Source organism: Oryctolagus cuniculus, chromosome 4, assembly GCF_051225735.1.
Source record: "Oryctolagus cuniculus isolate XC-2025 breed Fujian yellow rabbit chromosome 4, ASM5122573v1, whole genome shotgun sequence".
NCBI lineage: Eukaryota > Metazoa > Chordata > Mammalia > Lagomorpha > Leporidae > Oryctolagus > Oryctolagus cuniculus.
The window spans coordinates 128,746,028-128,768,171 of NC_142870.1; the positions used below are offsets into that span (position 1 = coordinate 128,746,028).

Sequence of the window (22,144 nt, forward strand, 5' to 3'; positions counted from 1 at the left end):
TTGGTCATTTATGTAAAGATTTAAAAAGTAGATTTCTAGACACTAAGAATATGCTTAGAGGAGCACTTGCCACTAAGTACTTCTGAATCCCTGAAATATAATTTAAAAATATTAATAATAATGACAGCTACCATTTAATGAGGCTTTGCTATGTGCTAGATCCTATCTGCATGCTGTATGTGCTTTCTCTCATTTAAATCCCTCAAAAATCCAATCAGGGAAGGATTTTTAAGTTTTGTAGATGAGACAACTACAGTTTAGAATAACCTGTACCTGATCACGCAGCTAGTGATTCACACCAGCAGTCTCGCTTTCAAGCCCATCACCCTTATACCTCTCCTGCAAGTGCTCAGACATAAAAATACGCCTTAAAGTTCTTTTAAAAAGTCAAGATTTGAGAAATATATTCCAACTGTGAGAGCACACCTGTAATAAAATTGAACAAACTTTCAATTTATAGAACAAATAAATAGCAACTACAAAGGCAAAGACTATTTTTAGGCTTAACTTTTGCTGAGAGTTATTTTTGCTTTGAAAATGCTTATTCTAATCAAGGGATGTGTGGGTCAGATCAAAGTTAATGATACAACCTAATCATAACTGGTGTTAAAAACCATAGCATTTAGTAGCTATTAGTTTGCCTTACAATTATTTTATTTTTCAGTCAAAAGTTTCTACAATGAACTATGGTTAAATATTTTATTTGCCTTTCAAAGTACCCACTTCTGAGCTCTAAGTTATGCTTTGTTATGTTCTAACTGCTTTAAGCAGGAAAAAAAGAAAGTATGATATAATATCCTGTCCCAGTCATTTGAAACTAAGGATTTGTTTTGCAAACAATTTTGGAGGTTCACCTAGGTAGCCAATAAACCTCAGCCTTGTACTACGATGGCCTGGCAGGGCTACCAGACCCAGCTCCTGATAGCACTGACTGTGGAAGTTACTGAGATGCATAAGAACACATGAAAAAGGAACATCTGAGCAATGCATACATGAAAAGGACAGGAAGCAATGTTCAGGAAAGCAGTCTCACTGCTTGAACACCTTCTTCACTTCTGTTTCTCAAGCAGCATTTGGTTCATCCTCCTTTCAAGTCCAACAGTCCTAACCCACAGTGTGGATCCCTTCCCCAGGCTTCTGAAATGCAGCTTTATCCAATACTCCTACCTTGACAATTATTCACTCTTCCCTGCCTCTCCCTGACACCTATTTTCTCTCAGCAGAAAAAATACACTTCCACAAAATAATCCCTACTACTCTGCAACAGTTGCCTGTCTTGTGCTGAATTCTCTGGAGGACATCCACTTCTTTTCATTACCGTTTTTCTTTATAGAGTTGTCTGAACTTGTTGAGTCCTCATGTATATCTCCCTATTTACTAGTGACTCATCTTCTTGGAATCTGGTTTGCAAACTGGATTCTACTCAAATTGCATCCAGAAGTTACTTGTGTCCTTTTATCTGCCAGAGGCAGTGTCCTTTTTCCATTATTTCTCCTCTCTCTTTTATTTGGTACCATTAACTACTTCCTCCCAAACAGTTTCCTCTTTGGCTTTTCTTGAAAATGCATCATCCTCATTTTCCTGCTATTAACCTGCTCCTTCTCTCTTTCTTTGATTTTTATCCTTTTTGACTGATGATTAGACAGAGATGCACCATTTGTCTATAGATCATTTCTCCTTACTATACATTCTCTGGGCATTGTTATCCTGTAACAAGGCACTATCAGTTATGGGTGAATGGCATTTGAAGTTTTCAAACCAAACCAGTTAGATGGTCCCTGCTTATTTTCCCTAAAAATAGAGAGTATATCTTATCTTGGTAAAGGACAATGCTCCATCCCTAATCATTTAAACTATATATCTCAAGGTCATACCTCCACTCAGTGGGGAAATGAGCAATGAAACAGAAGCATAATGCAAAACACTGTGCCCTCCTTTTAAATACTTTTTTTTTTCCAAAGCATCACTTCAAATTTTCTGAAACATCTTTGAGTGGGCTATGTGATTTTATGGTTCAAGATGGACTACTATGAAATACAGGAACTAAATAATTTCCCATTATTAGGATGACTAAGAGATTAGTCAGAAGTGATATCCAGCTTTTCTAGTTCAGTGGTTTCCTCTTGGCCTTTGAAGAAAGAGTAAAAACTTTCTACCATGAAGCAGAGATAAAAATCACAAGCTGGGAATTAAATATGCTGTCCATTCAGATGTTTAAGTTAAATTCATTTTTCTTTTTTCATTTTTAATGTCACAAATATAACATAATAAATTTCCAGTTAGTCATTCTATTCCCTAAATAAGGATATTTGATGTTTACGATTTTTCTTAAATGCTGTTTACATACTTTAATCCTAGACTATGAAACAAGACACTCTAGGTAACAGAAGTCAACAATTAGCTCTACATCTCAGTAAAAGGAAAAATAAAATGCAACAGCTAGAAATCACTACATGGTAACCCTGAAAGAATTGTTGCTGGAGAATCTCCACTTTCTGTGGAGTGCACTTCCATCCCTGTTCATGTATCACAAGTGACATACGACCAGGCAATGAGTCCCAAATGAGGCCATGAGATCCAGGACTTTAGGCTGATGTGACCTTGCGTGCCTCTCAGCAAAGGCTCTTACTTTGCTTCAAATTCCCACCTCAGTTTATTTCTGCAACAACCTTTCCCAGTGGAAGCCCAGTACCTTTCTCCATAGCAAAGATTCTCAACATACATTGGGTCTTGCAGTAATAACTGCTGCAGGCTAACTGTTTAAAAACATGCATTATTTGATGTTTAATAACTATCATTAAAAACCAAAAGGAAATGGAGATAGAAAACTCTATTTTTTCTAAACCACTTTAATTTTTTAAATCTAATTCTATTTATTTTTATTTAGGATGTGATAACATAGGCCAGAGTTTATTTTTCAATCAGTACTGAATTTTGTTTATGACTTTCCTACTAAGTTCATCCATTTATTCACTCACTCACTGATTTTCACTAACACATTCATTCATTCATTAGATATACATTGGCTTACTCAGCTGTTTGAGGAAACAATATTTTTTTTTGACAGTAAATTGCATATTCTTTATAGCGTTCAAAATGCATTTTTTCCCTAAGGGGCACAGCTTTGTTTTCTGGACACTATCTTTCTACCCATTATATTCTCTTTCTGTCTTGGAATATACATATAGAACTCTTGAACAACAGGCACCACGCTCAAAATCATGGACTATGTTTTAAATATCATCTTATTTGTAAAACCTATGACATAAATTGAAGAAGAATCTGGACTTGTTCTTCCTACTCTGATATTCTAAACAGATTAAAATTTATGCTACCAACTATACTTGTAAAAACAAAAACTACATTTTTATTTTATTTTTTGAGAGGCAGAGAGTGCCAGCTCCCACCTGCGGAATCACTCCCCAAATGCCCACAAAGGCCTGGGCTGGGTGGGGCCAAAACCTACAGCCAGGAACTCAATCCTCCCAGGAATGAAAGGAACCCAATTACTTGAGCCATTAGTACTGCCTCCCAATGCTTGCATTAACAGGAAGCTGGAAGCATGAAGCTAGAATCAGGCCTCAAATCCAGGTACTCTGACACGGTATATGGGATGTGGACATATTAACCAATTTAGCTAGCCTCTAGGCTAAGCACACATCTCACTTTCAACTTCAATGTTCATGAAAACAACATAAAATTGTGGGATCCATGGGCAGAATTATGGAAAAGACTGATTTACAGTATAGGTTGAAACTTGCACTCACATTATTTTTCAAATAAGCAAAGAAGATGAAGGAGAGTTTGAAAAGCATCATGCTGTGCACTGTCATTGCTAGTTTCATTCAGTCCACAGAGGTAAGATGGCAGGCTGCTTCAGAGGACACATTGGCACACAGATAACTTGGTGGCTAAATGGGGGTCTGTCACGGGAAATCAAATAACTGCCTCCAATTCCATTGCTTTGTCCACTATCTTATACAACTTTTGGTCATCTTTGTTGTAAATCTCCTTTTACCAAAAATGCTAATAAAATAAAAATTGTCAGTAGAAATTACCTGATTCCACAAGAGTTGGCACATATGAGCTACAGATAGAAAATGGTCTATTTGCAGACTTCAGAAACATGAAACCTAAGTATAAAATATCTTTGAAATAAAAAATTATGACACATGGAATTCATTGTATAATGCTGTCTACTTTTGTGCATGTTGAGAATTGTCCACTGTAAAACATTTAAAAATTCACAAAAAGAAAATTATAACAAAAATAATTTAAAGGATAATTTTAACTCAATTAGAACTGCTATAAAAATCTTCTAAGAATAAAGTATATGGCCGGTGCCGCGGCTCAATAGGCTAATCCTCCACCTAGCGGCGCCGGCACACCGGGTTCTAGTCCCGGTCGGGGTGCTGGATTCTTTCCCGGTACCCCTCTTCCAAGCCAGCTCTCTGCTGTGGCCTGGGAAGGCAGTGGAGGATGGCCCAAGTGCTTGGGCCCTGCACCCCATGGGAGACCAGGAGAAGCACCTGGCTCCTGGCTTCGGATCAGTGTAGTGTGCCGGCCGCAGCGCGCCAGCCGTGGCGGCCATTGGAGGGTGAACCAAAGGCAAAAGGAAGACCTTTCTGTCTGTCTCTCTCTCTCACTATCCACTCTGCCTGTCAAAAAAAAAAAAAAAAAAAAAAAGAATAAAGTATAGGAGCTGGCACTGTGTCATAGCCAGTAAAGCTGTCACCTATGGCCCCAGAATCCCATTTGGGCATCAATTCGAGTCCAGGCTGCTCCACTTCTAATCCAGTTCCCTACTAACACTCCTGGGAAAGCAATGGAGGAAGGCCCAAGTATTTGGGCCCCTGCATCCAAATGGGAGAACTAGAAGAAGCTCCTGGCTCCTGACTTTGGACTAGCCCACTGGCCTTTGAGGCCACTTGGGGAGCAAAACAAGGAATGCAAGATCTCTCTCTCTCCCTCCCTCCCTCTCTCTAACTCTGCTTTTCAAATGAAATAAACAAATCTTTTTTTAAAGTGTCAATTAGAAAGGTCAAGCTTTTTCAATGTTACCCAGTGAAAATAAAGATAATTTGGTCTAAAATGAACATAAATCAAGCTTTCCTTTGAGTTGAAATGGCCCCCTTTTTAAAAAAAAGAGATTTGTTTACATAACAATTTTAATATAGTACAGTTACTCTTTTATTGTGTGAAAGTTTATCAAATATTTGTTTGCAAATATGTCAGAATAGTTTCAAAGCTATAATCACACAAAAGAAAGTAACATTCTTAATCCTACAACTTGAAAATACAATATTGGGACCCACGTTGTGGTACAGTGGGTTAAGTGCTGCCTGAAATACCAGCATCCACCTAAGCACCAGTTCGAATCCTGGCTGCTCTGCTTCCAATCCAGCTCCCTGCTAATGCCTTTGGGAAAGCAGTGGAAGAAGGCTGAGGCCATTTGGCCCCTGCCGCCTACTTGGGAGACCTGGATAGAGTTCCAGGTTCCTGGCTTCTGCCTGGCCCTGCCATTGCAGTCTTTTGAAGAGAGAATGAGCAGATAGAAAAATCTTTTTCGGTCTCTCCTTCCCTAACTCTGCCTTTCAAACAAATAAGTAAATATTTTAAAGACAGAAGGAAAATACAATACAAATTAATTATTTTCTCAAATTAAAGTGATTTTCAAGCCAAATTTTTTGTGAATCCTGCGCAGACTGTATCACCACACCTGCTGAAGTAAATGGGACAAAAGAACTTTCCAACTCAGGATCAGGAATCACAAAGGCAGCTTGTGGGACCTTCATTACTGTTTTTAATTGGAGATGTTCTGTACTTTCCTCTAGGCAACCTTCACTTTTTGATGTAGATGATAATGATGGTTTCAAATAGCCTAGGCAAACTTCAAACACATAACTGCAGGAATGCACTTTTCTAACCTCAAAATAGTAACACAAGGTCTAACAGAAAAGCTAAAGTTGCAATTATTCCAAGAAAAAATATGTGCCTATCATGTATCTAGTCAGTATGATGGTCATCAGGTCTATTCCATATATTAACTACTCTTTTGTTAATCCTTATAAAATAAACTCTTCCAAGAAAAATAATGGGGCAATATGAAGAAAATCAAGGAGCCAGAAAGGAAGACTGAGAAAGTCAGTCAATCTGGCTTATTGATGTGAGAAGTGTGAATTCCTAAGGAACAGAAGGAAAGGATAGTTTAAATTGGTGGAAATTCCTGACCATATGACACTGAGATGCAGAAAAAAATCTTGAATGGATACAACTGGAATACTGTTCCCAAAATTTTCCCAAGGGGCAACACTTCAAACACCCACTGCCCAAGGCTCTACTTTCACAATGTTTTTATCTTAAGCTTAGCTCACTCCCCTCTTCATCCATAAGCTTTGTTAAGTTTTAGAGTCCAATCTACCATGCAAATTTGGCTTCTGACATTTGACCTCTTGGCTTATTTTTTAAAAAAAGATTAATGCGGCGCAGCGGGTTAATGCCCTGGCCTGAAGCGCCGGTAGCCCTTATGGGTGCCGGTTCGATTACTGGCTGTTCCACTTCCAATCTAGCTCTCTACTATGGCCTGGGAACACAGCAGTAGAAGATGACCCAAGTCCTCAGGCCCCTGCACCCACATGCGAGACCCAGAAGTTCTTGTCTCCTGGCTTCGGATCAGCGTAGCTCTGGCCGTTGCGGCCAATTGTGGAGTGAACCATCAGATGGAAAACCTCTCTCTCTCTCTCTCTCTCTCTCTCTCTCTGCCTCTCCTCTCTCTGTGGAACTCTGACTTTCAAACAAATAAATATCATTAAAAAATTAAGTAAAATAAAATAAAAAATAAATTTCTAAAAGAAAAGATTACTTGAAAGGCAGAGCAACTGATGGGAATGGTTAAGGGGAGAGAGATCTCCCATCCCTTGGTTTACTCCCCAAATGACCATTAGTTGGAGCAGGGCAAGGCCAAAGCGAGGAGCCCAGAACTCCACCTGGGTCTTATACACAGGTGTCAGGGTCCCCAGTAATTGACTGCCTTCCCAGGCACATCAGCAGCAAACTGGATCAAGAGCAGATAGCTGGAATTGGAGCTGGCACTCCAATAAGGAATGTGGGTATCACAAGCAGCAGCTTAGCCTGCTGCTCCACTATACTAGTCCCTCTACTGACTTTCAGTTATACCCTTCTCTAACACTAACACTTTCCACAGGTCCTGCCTCATAAAACAGGAGGTTATATAACTACTTTTGTTGGAAACAACACATAAAACAAAAAGGATAGCAAAATATAATTACTGATACTATTCTAAGTGGTTTAATCCAGGCGATCTGGCTCCAAAGGTAAAGTTCTCAGCCTCAAAGTTAAACTAGTATATATGCGATTCTATTTAGAAATAGCATAAAAGTTAGCAGCTTCTGCAAATTGTCTAATATATTATAAACATTTTAGAAACACACATAGCAAATGAACTTTTCAGTTACCCTTCAAATAAAATTTTTTAAATATTTTCTGATAATTGAAATGAAGAGCTGAGTTTTTGGAAAAATAAACAAATTGATACACTATTGATACTACAAAAAAGGGGAGAAGACCCAAATTAATCAAATCAGACATGAAAAAGGAGATGGATACAACACAATAAAAAGAAATCAGGAATTACTACAAACAACTATATGCCAAAAAATTGGAAATTGCAGAAGAAATGGATAGATTTCTGGACACATAGAATCTACCAAAATTGAGTCATGAAGACACAAGAAAACCTAAACAGACCAATAACTAAGATGGATTTTTGTTTTTAAATTGCAACATTCGTTTAAATATCTTACCTCAAAGGCCAATCGCCACATAGAAGATCAAGAGTGGTGACAATTACCAAATATCACATACTTTATAGCTTTTCTCTCTTAGTGCTGACACTTTTATTTCTGATGACAAATTTCTCCTCAGGGAGATACCACTGATTTTATTTGTGCCACTGCCTTTATGTTTTTATAAGGGGAAAACTGCAGATTAAAGTGCTAAAAGCACATCCTAGACAAGGGTCATTGAGAGAAATCCAGGCTCAAGGTAGCTAAGTTACTTCACGTTAAACTTTTGTTGGTTCACACATACTGCTTTAATAATATCCCAAAAGTACTACCTAATTAAAATTTACATGGTGAATTGACAAAATAAACTAAAAGTGGAATTAGGAAATAAGAAACAGAAAAAGAAAAAGCACTTCCAGGGTTAAGTGCAGTAAAGCAGTATTTCCAGGCCCAAATGCTAAGCCAGATCAGAAATAGAAATAACTCCAAGCACACACAGCCATTTAAGAAAGGATTATAGAGAATTATAGACAGCATCATGCAATTCCTATTCCAGTGTAACTCTTTTATAGTAAAAGCAAAAGCCTCTGGGTGCATGTATCTGTGTGTATGCGTGTGTGCTCTTGACTGTGCATATGGAGGAAAAGCAAGAATGAAAAACCACATACAGGCACATTTGAAATTACTAAAAAGCACACAGAGAGACTACTTTCTACAAAATGAGGTGCATGTTAATGATACTTTCTCTTTTCTCAGACTCAATCTTTGTTTACCTTCACATCAATATTTGTTCTTTAAAGGATAATTGTTATAGATGTGATAATTTAGCACTTGATTTAAGAGTTTGTTCTTGATATGCTCTGGAAAGTTCCCCCACTATCTTAATCTTACACAAGCACTGCTGCAACATATGGTCTTTTTCAAATTAAGAAGACACAAATGTTCATGGAAACATTTGGTTTGATTTTTACTCTCAGTTGAAGTTTTCTAAACAACTTTCCTTCAGGTGCCAAAGCACAATATCCAGAATTTGAATACAAGGTGCTAATGTGTCTGGCTTAAATACACCACCATGCCAAATCATTGAAAGACTGTTGGACTGCCTGAAATTACCTTTGGATACCCACTAAACTATGTAAGTTTTTTCTTCAATACATAGGCAACCTGATTTATTGACTATTAATAGTATAGCTAGAACTGAGAGGAAGTATTATAGTGCAAGAAGAGCATGAGTTTTTGCTTTGCAGTCCCTGTTAATCAACACAAATCATCTGGCTTAACATCAAGCATAATTTTCTTTGTTCTTTTTAATATGTTTTCTGTTTTTTCTTTTTTTTTTATTTTTATTTTTGACAGGCAGAGTTAGACAGTGAGAGACACAGAGAAAGGTCTTCCTTTTTCCGTTGGTTCACCCCCCAAGTGGCTGCTATGGCCAGTGAATTGTGGCCGGCATGCTCCACCGATCCAAAGCCAGGAGCCAGGTGCTTTCTCCTGGTCTCCCATGCGGGTGCAGGGCTGAAGGACCTGGGCCATCCTCCACTGCACTCCCAGGTCACAGCAGAGAGCTGGACTGGAAGAGAAGCAACAGGGACAGAATCCAGAGCCCCGACCGGGACTAGAACGCAGGCGGAGGATTAGCCTAGTGAGCCACTGCACCAGCCAATATGTTTTCTGTTTTTAATATAGTTTGGATTGAAAGACACTTTTCTCATATCATTCCTGGGGGGAAAAAATCAAGAAAGTTATAACAATAACCTTCTAAAAATTTTCAGCTTTCATTACTATTTGAAAGGCAGAAATAGGGAAAAACAAAAGGTTCCTCGTTTAAATTCTTGCAACAGCCAGGGCTAGGCCAGGCTGAAGCTAGGAGTAAAGAATTTAATCCTAGGCTCCCCTGTGTGTGGCAAGGACTCAACTATGTGAGCTAAATCACCTGCTGCCTGTCAGTCCCACATTAGCGGGAAGCTGAAAGGGGGAGCTGGAGCCAAACCCTGCACCCAAGTACTCTGATGTGGGGCAGAGGTGTCTTAACTGGCCTCTCAAACTCTAGGCCAAACACCTGCCCCTACTTCAGATTTTAGACCTACGATCAAACTCCCCACAGCATCTATGTAATGTCTTCACGTTATGCTCACATATTACAAACTACAATTTTATGATATTACAGATTTAAAATATTTTAATAAATCATTTATATAAAGGTGTAAATCAATGCCACATTTACAAGTATACTTTTCCTCAAGTCTCTGGCACCAAAATTGAGTTTTCAGTGCCAGCTATGTTATTATTCACTGCATGAAAAACAAATATAGATAGATTCCAATAGCTTTTGATCTTTAAATATGTCATTTTCTTAACAAAATTTTATAGACAATTTGAAATATAACAGGCTACACTGACAGTTTCAATTCTGCCAGGTCCTTAAACCATTCATTGCCAAGATCATGTACTCAGCTCCATGGCACATTGCCCCGACCTGATGATCTGCCCCAACCCTTCCTTCTGCTCCTGAGGGAGCTCCAGGCATCCTGTGCTTCCTCAACTGCTTTCCAATCGTCCTTGCTTTCCAATCCTTTTGGCTGCATGAGAGCCTCAGTGGGGTTCTTCTATATTAACTGACATGAATTGAGTATCAACTATTTCCCAACACTGTGCTAGAATTGCAAATAATTGATAACCATCTCTGGTTTCAAGAAGCTCAGAATCGAGATAGAGAAGTTAAGACACATAAGCAGCAAAAACTCAAGAAGAGGCTGACATTGTAGAGCAGCATAGTAGTGCCAGGTCAAGTAGTGGCTGCCCCGTTTCCAGTTTAGCTTCCAGCTAATATGCCTGGAAAGGCAGTGGATGATGGTCTAAGTACTTGGGCCCCTACAACCTGTAAGAGAGACTTAGATGGCATCCTGGGCTCATGGATTTGACCTGGCCCAGCCCTGGCTGATACAGGCATCTGGGGAGTGAACCAATGGATGGCAGATCTCTCTGCCACAATGTCTTTTAAATAAACTAACCCCTTAAAAAAGAATTTCAAGAGGACCCTACTATGACTATCATTCAAAGCTAAACCCCAGATTAATCTCAGTTGAGGCAACTTTCTCTTCAGAAAGGACTTGAAATTCAGTTGGTTTGGGTTCTGCTTCAGAGAAAAGAAACAAAAATGATAATCCTCCAACTGCTTAACCAGGACAATTCCACTCTCTGATGACTCTGAATACCACCATTGGGGGTGACATCAGCCAAGACTGCAAGAAGTCTGCCCATTTCTCTAACAGCATAATCACCACACATTAGGGTCAGTTCTAATGCCTTTTTCCCCTCTCCACTGCCCTGTCCCTGAGGTTAAATGGCACACAGATTTTGGGAGAATGAAAGATCTTCTAATCACTGTGATCCTATCCCTCTCTAAAATTCTACATGTTTGTAATTTTTATTAAACATGCATTTCAATTTTGTAAACACACCATATTTTTAAATAGATATTTATGTTTCCATTAGCAATTAATAGAAGCCGAGTTAGTGGCATTTTTTAACTGCATTTATATCCTTTATGTTCATGACAACATAATAGATGCAAGTATTAGCTTAACATATAGATAACCCTAAACTTGCTGCATGTCACACAGCTTCTAAGTGATGGGGCTAGGATCCCAATCCTGGAAGCTGAAGCCTCTAATCTGCCCTAAAAAACCATTTAACTCTTCTCCCTCCTGCAAATAGGACATCCTAGTTTATTCATCATGAAACGTATGGTTAGAGGTAGACAGTCCAGAAAGAACATGAGTTTTCCTTGGTAGCTCCTGTTGTTATGCGTGGAACATGTGTGTTATGTATGTGTGTTTCAAGTTTGTTCAGATTTCCAGTCAGACAGACTCAGGTCTGAATTCTGACTCACATCACTTTCTAGCCGTGTGACCTTGGAAAAATTACATAATAACATCAACAATTTATTGGCTATCTTCTATGTGCTTGCCACTGTGCTAAGTGCTTGGCATACACTCTCATTAAATTAAATTAAATCTTCATAAAACCCTGACAAGGAGATGATATTATTCATATTTTAGAGGGGGGAGGTGACTACAGCAGAGAGAGGATGATATGTCAACCTTCCAAGGTCAAAAATCCAACAAACAGCAGTTTGTTGCTTTAGCAGAAACGTCTCAATAACACTAGGTTATGGAAAAGGTTAGGGCTGAATTTGGGAACACTCATGGTCAGGGTCACAACAAATAAGAACATTCACAGATATACTCTGGAGCCACACTTCCAGGGTCTGAATCCTTGCGTTAAGCTGTGATACCTTGGGCAGGATACTTAACTTCTCTTGGTTTCAGTTTCTTCAATTGTAAAGGTGAAATAATAATACTAACTAACTGAAGATGTTTTTCTGAATAACTAAAATGATTATAATGGGACTATAGGTAATGGGTAACCAAGAAATTATTTTTTATAGTCAATGAAAATTTAATTTTTATTAGTAATAATTCAGAAAGAATTACTCCAGCTTTACAGTTTTTGATTGGTAATATTATATATATTTTATTTGTAATATCATATATATATTTTTAGATTAATGTGAAATTATGGAAAGCTCCTATCAAGTTTCTTTCGTGTATAAGCTATAGGATTTCAGGAGCACTGTTTTGTTGTACAGTGACAGTGAATTGACATTCAAAGGAGTTTCTAATTAATTAAAAAGATGACTTTAAGATTTTCAATAGTTCTGGCTCAGTAAGCATTTATTTCTATATACAAATGAATAAACAGGAATATATTTTTCAAATATTTATTTATTTGAAAGTCTGAGCTTAAGAGAGAAGGAGAAACACAGAGAGATCTTTGACCCACTGGTTCACTCTCTAGATGGCCACAATGGCTGGGGGTGGGCCAGACTGAAGTCAAAAACTGGGTCTCCCATGTGATTCAGGGACGCAAAGCACTTGGGCCATCTTCCATTGCTTTCCCAGGACATTGGCAGGGAGCTGGATAGGAAATGGAGTTGTTTTTGAACCCTAAGATTTAAAATAAAAGAATATCTGGGCTCACTGTTATATCTATCTTCTTTTTGAGCTATTCTAATAAGTGCAGATTTGTTCTTTTCTCTCCTGCTCAGTACATGTAATCAGGCTGGGAACTACTTGTTACAAGAAAGAAATCTAGCTTTTCTCAGTATCTACTTTAAATATTCAGCTCATGGCGCACCAGTATACATGACTCTTCTATGATTCAAGAAGAGGACAGGGAAAACATGAGAAAGAGAAAATAATGGAAATTGAAAGGAAAAAGTCTGATGAATTGAGCAATGGCAGAAATTCTCTGAGGAATGATTTTGATTAGAATTGAGAATTTATTTTGAGAACTAACACTAACTTCTAGGATTTTCAGTAAATAAGTTCTTCATATTTTTTGCAAAATAAACTTTTTGCAAAATAAACTCCTGGCTTCAGACTGGCGCAGCTCCAAACAGACCCAAACTGCTTTGCAAACTGAACTTCCTAAAAAGAGAATTCCGAGCTTAGATTCTTCTGTTAGTATGATTCTTAATCTCAAGGGAATATGAGAGCTGTTTAAACACAAAAAGGAAAATGCCTGAGAATAATACAAATTCCTAGATGGAGACTTGTGTCATTCATTTTTTAAAACTGTAAAATCATTTTAAATGTTAAGAATAAATGCATTCAAATTCCACATTCCTTTTCTTACATATGAAACCAATTACCCATGTTAATACTCTATAAAAACTTATTTCAAAACCTGTTACACTTTGATATCTAGAGGAAACGAAACTTGGATATTTTCAAGTATAAATAAAATAGCTGTTGAATATCTTTCATAAAAAATAAGCATCCTTCATCTTCTTTGCCCTCATCAACCAGCCGAGACCTTTGGGAAAGTGGTTTGGGTGCAGGCCTGCTACAGTCTCCTGTCTAGACTGTGAGAAGAAGGTACTGGAGGACACTGACCCACTCTGCCATCACAACTGTTTGGCTTTGGCTGCACAGCACTGGTTGCTTGCCGGGCGGTCAGTAGCTATGCAGAATTAGGCGGTGTACCAACCCTGCCTGCTGTGCTCCTCACTGGTGGGTTCAGTGCTTAACAGCTATCACAGGATCCAAGGAGTTTGGACTCACAAAGATTAAAAAATCCCTACACTTTGACTACTTTTAATGTATTCAGAGAAGAAAAGCATTTTCACATATCCTAACATTTTAGTTAAAAAAAAAAAAAAATAGGGGCTGGTGCTGTGGCACAGCAGGTTAAAGCCCAGGCTGGCAGTACCAGCATCCCATATGGGCACAGGTTGGAGTCCCAGCTGCTCCTCTTCTGTTACAACTCTCTGCTATGGCCTGGGAAAGCAGCGGAAGACGGCCTAAGTGCTTGGGTCCCTCCACCCACGTGGGAGACCCAGAAGAAGCTCCTGGCTTCAGATTGGCGCAGCTCCAGCCGTTGCAGTCATTTGAGGAACCAGTGGATGGAAGACCTCTCTCTCTTTCTCTACCTCTCTCTGTAACTCTTTCAAGTAAATAAAATATATCTTAAAAAAAGAAAAGAAAAACAAAAACAGGAGCAGTGCAGTATGTTAATCCTCCACCTGGGCGCCGGCAGCCCATATGGGTGCTGGTTCTAGTCTTGGCTGCTCCTCTTCCAATCCAGCTCTCTGCTGTGGCCTGGGAAAGCAGTAGAAAATGGGCCCCTGCACTCGCATGGGAGACCAGGAAGAAGCACCTGGCTCCTGGCTTCAGATTGGCGTAATTCCAGCAGTTGTGGCCATTTGGGGAGTGAACCAACAGAAGAAAGACTATCTGTAACTCTACCTCTCAAATAAATAAATAAAAATCTTAATTAAAAAAAAACCAGAAACATTGAACTTGGAAAGGAAAAAAATCAGCAATTGTCATTAGAATATTACAGGTGTATAACACGAGCTTATTTTTTATAGTAGTCTCAACTTTCGCATATTAATGTTTTTTAATATAAGTTAATAATCAAGGGATAAAATATTAGTGTTGGCACTGAGAGCTCCTGAACCCCATGCCATCCTAAGAATAGAGTGGGGAAAAAAAATCTTTAGTAAATGTAGGTTATCTACTCTTTTGCTCATCATCCACACAGCCCTACTTCAAAAATTACATTAATATCAATGAAAATAAAGTTTACTACAGAAAGCATCCTAAATAAAAACTAAATAAAGACAACTATTGCAAACATTCTTCATCTTAAATTTTAAGTATTACATTGGGGCCAGTGTTATGGTGGCACTTAAGATGCCACCAGCAATGTCAGCCTCCCAAAGCACCATGTTCGAGTTCCAGCTCCTCCACTTTCAATTCAGCTCCCCACTAATGGGCCTGGGAAAGAGAGGATGAATGCTCCAGTGCCTGGGCCCCTGTCACCCATTCGAGAGACCAGGATGGAGTTCCAGGCTCCTGGCTTCAGTCTGGTCTTGCCTCAGCCGTTGTAGCCATTTGAGGAGTGAACAGATGGAAAATGTCTGTCTCTCGCTCTCTCTCTCTCCCACCCCTCAACCTTCCAAACAAAATAAATCTTTAAAAAAAAAAAAATTAAGCTGAATATTTGGTTACTGAAATTTTAAAGAGTTTCAACACATAATTAAATAGCTTTGATTCCAATTACAGGGAGTCAATTACCAGATAAAGTCCATATTGGAAAGAAAAGAAAGAGGTGAAAAAAGAAGACATGAATTCATAGTAAGGCTGAAAATGATCTCTTTTTTAGAAGAAGGGTCTTAATAAAATCACTTCACAAATTAATGCCTTTGAATAGAAGCAGAGTACAGAACAAGGAACTATAAATAAATTACAGGTGCCACAAAAGCCTCAATGCTGAAGAGATGGATTTTTTTCTCCACATTAAGATGCTTTGATCTCTCTCCCTAACCCTCATATGCACACCACCCCCACCATCTCACTGACATACATCCTTCATCTATGCTATTTGTACCCATATGTCATGAGTTTCTCTCACCATAAGTAGGGATGGGTTGGGATACCCCCTGTAATAAACTGAAAATAATGCCTCCACCCCTCCACTGCCAAAAAAATAGAGACTGCTGCATTTAGAATGGTAGGCAGTAATTTCTTTTTTTCTTTCTAAAGAAGTAATTTGTGACAAAGGAGAGTAATGCATCCTGGCACTACCAAAATCTGGGCTGTTCTTCTGATTCCTTCTGAACTGATTAAGGATGTAGGAATTTGAGTTGAAAAACTGAAGATACATTCATTTAATGGTTTTGGTTTTAAATAGTCATAAAGAAGTAGATAAAATGTAGGCATTTGGTAAAATCAATATATTCTATTTTTTAAAATCATTTTAACTTTCAACAAAATTTCTCTTACCAGCTACACAATGCAGATTGTGAAAGAGAAAAAAAAGTACATCATCCATTCCAATTTGAAGAAATGATAAAAAAAAATTTTGAAAATCTGCTTAATGCCAAGTTTAATATAAAAAAAACTTGAATAGAAATGAGTTATCACACAACTTTCCTAAAACAAGTGTTTTTAACAGGCAGTTCCAATTTAGGACTGATATCTTAGCTCTATCATCAAAGAACTCCCCAAGGATAATTATAACTATTAGTTTACATTAAATCCATAACTACAGGTATGTTAAGCTTCTATAACAGCTTCCTAAAAAAATCAGAATCTTACCTTTATACATCTTCTGTAGAGGTTTCTTGGTGCTTTGAAAACTCCTTAGGTCTATGTCAACAGCCATTCTCTTCCTCCCAGGGACTTAAGGGCTTGGAGAAATCCCAACACCTGCTGCTACCACTGAGTGTTGAGGCTAGGAAAGTTTCAGGGTTTGGACAGCAGGATCACTGAGCCACAGCCAAAGCTTGGGAAGCCTTAATAACTGAAAGCAAGTGTAGAGGGCAACATGGTACCCAGCACAGGACTCAATTGTAGCAGCAGGGGGAGGGATATTCCCTGCTCTTACAAGGGTTTAGAGGCAGCCATCACAGAACCTAAGGTTCTGTCAATGGGCAGGGCTGAGGAAGTAGAGACATGGCCACGCAGCACAAGACCTTGGGAGAAGGGGAACAACTAGCACAGAGCTCAGGTAGCGCTTGAAAAGAATCACCAAAATTCCCCGCCAGAACACAAGAAGCAATGGAGAAATGCAACAAAATACAAAGGGATCGGCCATTCACGCATCCCATAAGAAAGCCAAACACACGGATGAGGAGGGGTATGGAGGTCTAGTTCTAGAAAGAAAAGTAAGGAACACATATTATAGCATGCCAGCTGTTTTGAGGTTAAAATCTAAGAATTGACTTAATGTTACTAAATTGTATTAATGCAAACTTTCTATCAAAGAAATTTACAAATATAAATAATCCCAGGGTGTTGACCCACTAGCAACAAAAATTAAAAGGCAAATTTTCAGGAATTAGAGGACCAAATAAAAACACAGAGAAAAGTAAACTCATTCAGCTGGTTTTCAAGTTGGTTTTAAAAGTACTACATATATTTTATCAAATTATCATTCTCTATTATCATCATAAGAGAGAAACTGGAGGAATTCAACAAGAAGGAAAGTATCAAAAAAAAAAAAAAAAAAAGAGCCAGATGGAGAATGAATGTGCAGAGATAAGAAAAGCAAGAGATGGAGGCATGACAAGGAAAAAAGGAAGCAGGATGAAGAAAGGAAATGTGATGAACTTAGTTCAGGTGCATTATCAGATAAACTATTCCCAGCCAGCATTCTCCTCAATCTGTGCTACTTCATGTTATACTTTCCATGGAGACCCTACAGGCTGAATACTATTCACAGCTCTGCAAATGCTCACAGACTTCAGGAACTCCACTGAAGGAGCCACTGGATATTAAATATTAAACCATTACAAGAGATAAATCCTAAAGGCAATTTTGCTTTGCTGAGCCAGATAAAATCAAGTCAGAGACTAAGTCTGAACTCTGAGAGGTCTTTAATGATCCCTTAACATCATCAAATGAAAATGATCAGGATCATTTAGAAACTCCTACTTCGTTAAGCCTAGACCCAAGTTCACCATACTTGTTTTAGAACCAAGTGAGAAGAAATCCTATCACCTAATAGCAGTAATGTATGTGTAATCCTTGATTTCATCTATCTACTTATATTTTCTTATATTTAAGTCCAAAGTAACCGATACTAACAATTATTATTTTTACTTATGTTAAATAGCTCAAATAATCTTTTGAAATAATATTTCTTGGAGAGAGAAGTTTATTTCCTTCTCTTGTATCCAAAACATATATTGTTAACAACAAAAGAAATAAAAGCAGCTCTTATTTGGACAAAGTTCATCTATGTACAATAAGTCATTCAGGGTCAGACAATGTGAGACAATCAGTAACTGTTACATTAAAACATATTAAGAACTGCTAATAAGAACAGCTAATACATTAAACTTGAGGGATTTTGTAAGGAAAAAGCATGAGAAATCTAAATTTCCCATTAAAAATACTTTTTTTATTCTGTAGGCAGTGCCTAAGTTTAGATGTAGGTTCGAATTAAAATTTAATTTTTAAAAACATAATCATGTCAATGTGATAGGTTTAGATATGGAAAGATTGGGTGAGTCTCTATGGCAGAAATCAAATGAAAGCTGACTTTTTCTTAATGTAATATGACTTTCAATTGTACCAATGTTCTCACATCCATTTAGGTACACCAGCTTTTTAACGATCTAAACAACAAAACTAAAACCCCAAAAAATGTGGAATACAAGACAATGAAGCAAATAAATGTTGCTGATCTGGTATAGTACACAGTTCATTTATAAAGCTCTTTAACTTTTATATGTCACTCAGTGGGAACAGAAAAACAGGTGCTAGTATTTTTAAAATAAAAATTACATTTTATTATATTGTAACTAAAATATCTGCCATAAGATCAGATCATGTGAATTAAGATTTTACATTTAAGTATTGTTATGTATCACAAGGGGAGAAATTTTCTGACAAATGTGCTCAAAATTATATCCCAAGCCTCTAGTTTCCCCATAAACACAGTAGGTACTCGATGAATACTTGTTGGCTGGTGACACAGGTAAACAGGCAGTCTGCAGATGTCATGTGTCTGAGGAGAGCAGGGGCACTAAAGTCAAATAAGTTGTTAAAATTCTAAATAAGGTAAGAAAGTCTCCTCATGCATAGCCTGTCAGACCTTTATTATGCTAGTGTAAGTTCTCAAATTTAACTGGTATAATTTTTATAGAATACTATAATTCAGAATAATTCTACAGATATTTGGCCTACACATCTATGGACAATTTAAACTTTCTATTTCTTTCAATATGTTAATGAAGGACACAAATAAATTATTAATTGGCATATTTTTGTTTACAAATCATAAGAGATATGCTCTTTCTATATGTTAATATTTATTATTTCTAATCACATTACTAGGCTTTGTCAAAAATGGCCTCCACTTTGAGGAGAGAAAATTTTAGTGAGTAAAAGACTTTTGAGATACTTCATTCACAGCATTTATTTCACCAATAGAGGAACCTGCTCCAGGAAACTCCTTTATTGCTAATATCAAAGATATGTCCCGTGTAACTATTTAACTAATAAGAATCTATTGTAGGAACTGGCTTATATAATCACCTTGAATGGAAAAGAATATTCTTGGCAAGAATTATGCACATAAAAGAACTTAAAACCCTATAATCTACTGTTGGGAGAGCTAGAGGTAAGTAAGGGAGCTCGTTTAGAAATGAAAGGAGGACTAATTGCTTTCATTTCAAAATAACTAGAAAGTTTTTTTTCAATCACTATGGATTAAGTAAAAAACAGATATTAAGCAGCGACTAATAAATGACATGGAAAATCATGCTCCATCTATTGAAATATCTAACACACTTTGGGGTTACTATCTTCAAATAATGAATCCTGATGTAAATTTGAACTTTATTTATAAAACATAAACAGGCTCACAGATCAGGTCACTAATGCTAACACCTTGATTCCTCTCTTGAATAAAGTTTCAGATGTACAGAGATCAGATGCTATTTCTCCATGGATGCCATCTTGATCCTTGAGAGACCAGCTCTACCCAAAAGATACCATAGTAAACTGGCTCCCCATTTGCCTTATTCACTCACCAGCATCCATTAGCCAACTCCATGCTTTATCTTCAATAGATAAGTTACGGCTTCTTCTCGCCATGGTGCCATGTAAAGGATCCAGAAGGTTCCCCTTAAACAACATTTCCTGAGTGACTGCTGCAGCACCAAGGGTAAAGGATATGCCAGGTCAGCCACTCTTCCGTCCCAGCAATATTAGCAGCAGCAGCAGCAGCAGAAGCTGGAGCAGATCGTTCAGACCCACCTCCTTGCAGGATGCTAGCCAAAGCATTCTTGTTTACTCTACACCTACACAGAGTTTGCTGTATGTTTGTACCTTTTCCACAGGTGTTCTTCTGTGATCATACTTAAAATCTGCTCCACAAACAAGGTGATGAATACACTGTTACTACAAAATTCTGTTTCTAATAGCATAAAAAATCTTGTTCTAAAAAGTTCATTATAATCAAGTCTTGATGTGTCTTGTTAAACAGTTGTTCAACTTCCCCATTCATTCCCAATAAGCAGGGAGAGTGCCCAAAAATTTCCTGTTAGTGAAAGAAAGGATGCTACCATGTGAACTAAATTCCACCATGAGATCATTTCTTTCATGGTAATCTTTATCTGCCCTCCTGCAAAGAATCACTTTTTTTTTTAGATTCTTTTTTACAAATGTTAGTACTTTTGTAATGTTTACAAGACTCAGAATAGATTGGGAAACAACAAGTCTTATGATCTTTATTTGACAGAAGGAGTAAAGACTTTTTTTTTGCTTCCATTTCATTTCCCATTTTGATGTAACTATTTGATTTTCTTTCCAGTAGTTTTCAATTTAACTGCCTAGAATGTGGCTAGACAACAGAGTTAAGCACTTAACATCACTACTAAAACATTCAGTTAGCTTAAACATCCAAAGCTAAAATTCTGTTGATAAAAAACTATATAGAATCAGCATTGTGGTGTAGTGGATAAAGCCACCACTTGCAATGTTAGCATCTCATAAGGGTGCCAGTTCGTATCCCAGCTGCTCCCCTTGCAATCCAGCTCCCTGCTAATAGCCTGGGACAAGCAGCAGAAAATGAGCGAAGTACTTGGGCCCCTGACAACCCCGCAGGATACCCAGATGAAGCTCCTGGCTTCAGCTTGGCTCAGTTCTACTGTTGTGGCCATCTGGGAAATGAACCAGTGGATGGAAGATCCCTTTTTCTGTCTCTCCCCTATCTTTCAAATAAATACATCTTTAAAAAAAAAAAAAAAACTACCTAGAGAACGTTTTTGGAATTCAAATAGCACAACAAAGGATAAGTGAAAAACAGATAATTATTTTTCCTAATTATTAACTTCTTAGAGAATTACAAAAACCAAGGCATGTATTCTCTACGTGGAAGAGATAAGTTATTAGCAAAACCCAAAACCCTACACAGATTCTGAGTATGTTTCTTGTATGTAAATAGTTCACAGTGCTTACTTCATCATCAAAGTAATAATAGTGACTAACAAAGAACACTCAGTAAATACTAGACACTTAGATATTAGGACTGAACATATTTTGGAAGTGAGGCAACTGAGGCTCAGTTAGGTTATATAACTTCTTCAAGGTCACAGTATTTTAAATCCAGTTGTACAGTTCCACCGCTGGAGCTCTAAATCATTTGGTTACAACTGTAACATTAATTCTGGCTTTCATTTATTTCTGTACTTCCAGTTTAACAGGATAGTACACAAACTTACGTAACATTAAGATTTACTAGCTAATGCAGCTATGGATTTAGTGTGCATCTTGAATGTCCTTTACATGTATTAATTTATTTAGATTCTCAACAACACAACAAGGTAGATGTAGGCCCATTTAACAAGACACATCTGATGAACGGTAGGCACTGAGGGTCTGGATCCAGGGCATACAACTCCTGAAGTTGTGGTGTTATGCCTGCCATCTGTTGTCTCTCTCCAAAGCTGATGAGGAAGTGTTAAAGCTTTTTAAGAAAGATATTAAGAAATGACATGTCTGGCCAGAACCCTGATGAGAAGAGGATATGATAGCCCCATCTCTTTTTAATAACTTAATATATAAAAATATTTACATAAGCCTTTATTATGCATATCCTTTTCTTAATGATGTTCATTAGTTTCAAAGACTAACAAATGTTTCATGTGATTCTCAAATTTTAGAAAGTCAAGGATAAATTCATTTTGCACGTCTCTTTCAGGTGTACACTCTATCTTCCAAGGCATTAACAGGGCAGTAACATTATTAGCATCACAG

The 22,144-nt window shown here is 37.7% G+C and overlaps 1 protein-coding gene across 50 annotated transcripts in view; it reads right to left on the bottom strand.

Moving 5' to 3' along the window:
- Nucleotides 1–22,144, bottom strand: part of MBNL1 (muscleblind like splicing regulator 1) — a 209,486-nt gene that overhangs the window by 97,662 nt on the left and 89,680 nt on the right. For 4 of the 50 annotated variants that reach the window (XM_070072644.2, XM_070072643.2, XM_070072640.2 and 1 more), the window contains exon 2: nt 19,918–20,037. The exons of 44 other annotated variants lie outside the window; for them this stretch is intronic. In XM_070072644.2, coding sequence (XP_069928745.1) covers nt 19,918–19,923 — 6 coding nt within the window. In that variant the 5' untranslated portion in view covers nt 19,924–20,037. Of the gene's footprint in view, nt 1–16,474; nt 17,340–19,917; nt 20,038–22,144 lie in introns of all 50 variants that reach the window. 2 more of the 50 variants (XM_089331059.1, XM_089331054.1) reach the window with 1 other exon arrangement.